The sequence below is a fragment of the Rhinoderma darwinii genome, chromosome 9 (genome assembly GCF_050947455.1).
Source record: "Rhinoderma darwinii isolate aRhiDar2 chromosome 9, aRhiDar2.hap1, whole genome shotgun sequence".
In the NCBI taxonomy this organism is placed as follows: Eukaryota; Metazoa; Chordata; class Amphibia; order Anura; family Rhinodermatidae; genus Rhinoderma; species Rhinoderma darwinii.
Window position 1 is genome coordinate 91,478,139 of NC_134695.1, and position 6,235 is coordinate 91,484,373.

The 6,235-nt window shown below is 42.3% G+C and overlaps 1 protein-coding gene across 1 annotated transcript in view; it reads right to left on the reverse strand.

Annotated features, from left to right (window-relative positions):
* The window catches only part of CDH13 (cadherin 13), a 475,876-nt gene extending 471,364 nt beyond the window's left edge, over positions 1-4,512 (reverse strand). The window contains exon 1 of the mRNA XM_075838471.1: positions 4,311-4,512. Within this exon, the coding sequence (XP_075694586.1) occupies positions 4,311-4,355 (45 nt within the window). The 5' untranslated portion in view covers positions 4,356-4,512. The remainder of the gene's footprint in view (positions 1-4,310) is intronic.
* Positions 4,513-6,235: the final 1,723 nt, after the last annotated feature.

The window sequence follows — 6,235 nt, forward strand, 5'->3', positions numbered from 1 at the left end:
AACCAAGTGCAATTACCAATGAGTCGTGTTCCATTGTAGACGTACTTAAGGTTGCAAAGACAGTTTCAAAGTGCCCCCATGACCAACTCTACGTAGCCAATGTAGACCCATGCCCGTAGACTGGAGAGGTTGACTATTTCCCTACCACTGAACTAGATATATCATTGCACTGATGAGGAACTGATTCTAAATCCGGCACAGAAGACGGACAACAGATATTTTTGGCCATCCTTTGACTAGGGCAAGGTTTATGGTGCCAATGGTTGTATGTCTATGGCCAACAATCGTCTAGTATTATTAGTCCTACTTTATATTCTTTCAATACAAGTAACCTCCCTATTACTCTTTAACACCAGGACCTCTGTGGGTGACAGTCTTTCCATAAGGCCATGTACACACTGCGCTGTCACTATTCTTGTTTCATTATACTGTTGGTCAAGGGGCAGAAGCCACGTCAAGGGTGAGTTCACTGATGGGACAGCACAGGAGCCACCATGAGAGTTGGCACCCTGGATGTCCATCAGTTGGCCATTGTGAACCATGTATATACTCTCTTGGACAGTTTTTCCTGGGCTATAGGTTCCTATAGAGAGTCAACAACCGCTACCGGACACTTAACCCATGTAGCCTAAACTGGTCCTTTAATATCAATAAATAAAACGTTGTAAGATGTTGGCATTCCTGGCACCGTCCTAGGGCAGTATATAAGTACAACCCACAGGTATATGGATTAGTTTTATGTTCCGCTGATATATATATTGTAGGAGGGTGATGGGTAGGTGCCAGTATGTGTGTAACTGCCGAGTAAGGGTACATACACTAATAATATCACTGCATATGCCGCTCTGCCACAACCCAACTCTGTAATGAGAAGCTTTATGTGACTACAGAAGAACCAAGATGCCAGAACACTCAGACGCACGGCGACTCACAGATAATCGGTGCACCTTCTCCGTATCCACGTAATTGCACATCAGGGCTTACAATCTCTCAGGTTGGCTCCTGGGATCTGCAATCTCATGAAGATTTGCGCAGAATAAACACTTCGGTTCCTTACAGAACCCCCCCCCCCCCCAATTGATGGCGAACCCAAAGCCTGACCTCACAATTCCCAAACGGAAGAAACGTATGCACCACTTTGTAGCTGCTCACAACTGGGTTACTGCTGTAAATACGCACGCAAGCCAATACACAGGCGTAGCAGAGCTGAGGTTGTCAGGTGTAGCAGGGCTGAGTTAGCTTGATATTACAATGTGTCACTTTGCACATAACTGGAGGTAAACCGGCTGCAATATTTTACGTCAAGGATTTCTGATGCAAGGACAATGCAACCCCAACGAGTAAAGTGACAAATTCAGCTCTGCTACATAAATATTTTAGGATACTTTTGGGATCGGGCTCAGACATAGAGGAAGATCTTAGAATTTTCATGTCCCATGAGAAGTTACATTTAACCCTTCCATGACTAAGCTTCCATCAATATCCCGTATCTTGACCATTTATCCCTCCCTTGTATTCAGTATTATGTTCTTTACTAGGGATCACCTAAGGATAGCGCTTCCCAGTGACAAAGACACAATGTCACAAAAGATTTATACCCAGGACAGGGGCAAAGCTAGTGGGGCATGTACCTGGGTGCTGGGGGTGGCATTAACATACCACTCTACCTTGGCCAGGGTATTTGATTGCCAACACTCAACCTATTGGGCTCTTTACTATATTACAGAACACTTAACCCAATGGGCGGTTGTTCTTTTTGTAGATTATAACATGACAGCTACCTACATCCAGATGGAAGCTCTTAGGAATAAATTTACAGTAAATGTTCATCCTACATTCCCCTCCATTACACCCACCTATTATATGACTATATCACATCCTAAGAGCCACATAGCATATGATTATCACTAGATTCCCTATATGACTGGGAAAGTTATCTGACACTCCATATCTTCTCTACATTGTATCCTCCTACATGATTCCATTTCACCCTTTCATTGCCACGTGCTAGTAGTGAATATACTACAGAAAGGTGCAGATCCGGTGGGAGTCCATAGGACGGTTTCTCAGAATTGCTCTGTACCTCCTGACAGCACCCTCCTTACCCAGCAGGACCCCAGAATCAGGGTGCCATAGGCTGTACCAGCACGTCCTGTATGTCTGCACCGCTTGGCTTTCCTTATGACTCCTCTGATGGTTTTCATTACTGCTCCCAGCAATAAATAATAATCTCTGTTACCTGACTGACTGCTTCATATTCCACTCATCTGTACATCTTCCCATATTTTCAATGCCATCTCCAGTGCTGAGCTGCACTTAACCCTTCTCCACCCATGCCATATCAACCTGCATGCATAGACATGTACAGTATACAATTCACAGACCCCAATGCAGGTCACACTACTTATATGGATCTAGTCACTAGACACAGGAGCTAACATTCTATTTTATAACGCAAAAAAATAATTAAACTTTACACAGGAGTTATGTTTGACAACTACACTAGACACAGGAGCTTACAATCTATTTTACAATAAAATCATTACACTAGACTCAGGAGCTTGCAGACCATTTTACATCACAATCATTACACTGGTCAGAGGAACTTGCAATTTATTTAACAATAAAAAATAATACACTGAGCACAGGAGCTTGAAATCTTTTAGAACACAGCCATTACACTGGGCACAAGAGCTGGCAGTCCATTTTACAAATACAATCCTTATACTTGGTCACATGAGTTTGCAATCTATTATAGAACATAGTCACTAAACTGGGCACAGGAGCTTGCAATCTATTATAGAACATAGTCACTACACTGGGCACAGGTGCTTGCAATCTATTGTGGAACACAGTCATTACACTGGGCACAGGAGCTTGCAGTCCATTTTACAACACAATCTTTATACTGGTCAAAGGAGCTTGCAATCTATTTTACAATTAAATCAATACACTGAGCACAGGAACTTGCAATCTATTGTAGAGCACAGTCACTACGCTGAGCACCAGGGCTTGCAAACTTTTTTTTACAATAAAATCATTACTCTAGGCACAGTAGCTTGCAACCTATTGCAGAACACAGCTATTACACTATGCAGGGGAGCTTGCAATTTATTATAGAACACAATCATTACACTGGGCAAATGAGCTTGCAATCGATTGTAGAACACAATTACACTGGGCACAGGAGCTTGCAATCTATTCTAGAACACAGCTATTACACTGGGCACAGGAGCTTGGAATCTATTGTAGAACACAATTACACTGGGCACAGGAGCTTGCAATCTATTGTAGAACACATTCAATATACTGGGCACAGGAGCTTGCAATTTTTTTCTATACATTTTGATGACACAAACTTACACAGTAAAGTAAAATGTAATCGAAATGCAGCAGGGTTGATTAGCTATACAATCTGCATGATCATTTCGGGGTGATCTACAAAGAGGGGGTGATGGGATTTTTGTAACCACCCAAAATATAAGGATTGAGCAGCACAAAGGCTCAGATGACAAGTGTATGTTATTCCACAGGAATAGGAGGACCTGGGGGCTGAGCATGGAAGGAAGGGAGAGATGTGCTGTGAATGGAGGCGGCTCAGCTGTTATACTGGAGTATGGGGGTCTCTCTCACTGCTGCAGTAAGGGGGGATATACAATATTCTGAGCAGGGAGAATACACAAAGCCCTGCTAATAACTATGCAACAAGCTACTTTGTGAGGGGTGCAACATAATACACCATGACCATAGCAAAATGCATGTTGGCATCTCCAGGGATCCAGGGGAGTGATGCTGATATTCTTCCCAATGCAAACTTCTGTAGGAATGATGTCCTTGCAATCCACAGGCTCAGCAATCCAGAAATAACCACACTGCATGCTGCCAACTTGAAATCTACACCGGACTGTGCCCCCCACTCTGGGGGATGCCAATGCAATGTATCCTAGGCATACTAATAAGATGCAGCTTTCAGCAGGGAACAGGGTATTCATCTCCAAAGGGGATCCAGACAGTAGGGTGGGGTGTTACATGACCCCCAAAAAAACAGCACCCACACTTTAGATCCCATCAACTTTAAGGAGAGGGCATGAGATTCAAAATAAGGAGAGTCCTTTCCCAAGAGGGAGGGGGGATCCAGCAAAATCTGCACCCCATTAAGCACCCTGTAAGGTCCTGCTTGCCTTTGCTCACTATCCTCACTTGCCATCCACATAGGCAGTGAATGCATCAATGGGAAGAAGAAAAGCAATGAAAATACATTTTCTACAGCAGCACAATGTATGAGGCAGTGAAGGAAGATCAGCTCTTACCTGGGACAGCAGCAGGGACAGGGTGACTTGAGATTTGTGATCCATTTTGCCAGGTTTAGAAGAGACTGGAGCTTGGATTACACATACACCAAGGCTGCTCTGTGCATATTTGCACTGTGAGAATAGGCTTCTCGTTCAGAGCCAACCAACTTCCCAAATAGATCAGCAGCATCATCAGTAAAGCATTGGATAGAGGCTGGTGACCAGAGCCAATGGCTTTACAAGGTGCATTTCATCACAGCATATCCCCAGATTGTGAAGCTTTACATTAGGTAGACGCCTCTAGCAATCACCTCCTTTATAGATTGTATTAAATCCCCCTTTTATAATCACTATGGCCAGTGCTGAGCATTTCCTTCCCTGATCCTATAAACTAAACACAAATCACTCTATTTTGATACAATGTAAACAGAAATAGATACATTGTAGCAAGGACACGCTGCACAGTGGTTCATAAAGTGTTTCCATATCCTCATTGTCAAGGGATGAATTGTGTCTTTAGTTTATACTGGCTTATAAAACCTACTTGGCATTAAGCTGCAGGTATTGCGCTGTATAGAGGGGTGGATGGGTGACTGGCCCATCTCTGGGTAAATTGGTGAAGACGTCTGGCAGGGAGATTATTGGATTACCCATTAGAACTGGATTTAGGGCTGTTGAAATCTGTTTCATTGATGGGTAAAAGCTGACCTCTCCTGACATGTCTGTTTTAGTAAATACTTGTATTCCCCATAAAATCATAATTCTTCAGCATCCGTTCTAAGAACTCTGCGTTGTGATGTTCCTCTGTTATTCCTCCTAGAAATTAAAGAATAAATTGACAACTGGGTGTTATTATTTCTCTTGTCAAAGGGTTTTCCCTATATGGTCTCAGACTGTAAGCACTGATAGGACAATGTCAGACACACCCCCAACTGGTAACACCCATAAAATTGTAGGAGGAATAACAGAGGAAGGGCACAACACAGAGTTCTAAGGAAAAATGCTCCAGAGTTGTTATTTTATGGGGAATATAGGTATTTAGCAAAATAGATGTGTCATTAGAGGTGGCAGATCCAATTTAAGGGTGAATATAATATTAGGTGCCATTTTAATATTTTTTTTAAAAAGCGATTTGCATATTTATTAATCTGGGACCATGATACTTGCAGTGGGGTGTCCTTCTAGTATTAGTAGGTCTTGATTTCAGGTTTGATTAACCCCCTTTTCCTGTGTAGAGCCCCAACAGTCTGGTCTTAGAGGACACTTATGGTTTGTTATGATGCATGTCCATGGTCCATTTACAGATCACCAAAAATTTATGCAATATGCAAATTTATTAGCACCAAATAAAAATAAATCATGATCTAATATATGGGATGGGCAGTAGCATGCAGTTCGGAACCAGACAGACCTCTTCATAGTCATTAATGCAGTTCAATTACAAAGTACGGCAGCCAAAAAGTGAGGAGAAAGTTGTCTATCGTGTAGAAAGAAGCCAAATGGATTATATACGTTTGCGCCACTGTGATAAATTTGGCGCAGTTTTTGCCTGACTTATTTAGTTCTTTACTGTCATCTTTAGGACAATATTAGTAAATCTGCCCATTGTCTCTGTAATAATTACGCTTGGGATGTAGAAGAGCTGTGATTGCCCCTTTTCTCGCTTCTCTGACCATTCACTAATATTCAGGCTGGGCAGTATAATTTTAGAAATGTATTGTCATCGCCAGCACTAGCCATATATTTAATTTTGTTACTCTCTTCCATCTGCCCCTCTCTTATAGTCTACCAAGAAGTGGAGTTGAGGGAGTGGAGTAACGCATGACTGAAGGATCAGACTACACAGGGCTTGTTTGTAGTCTGTTACCATGGAGACACATAGATCTGCATAGGAGCTGTAGATTCAAAATGGAAGAATATTTTTAATGAAGACTATTTAATGT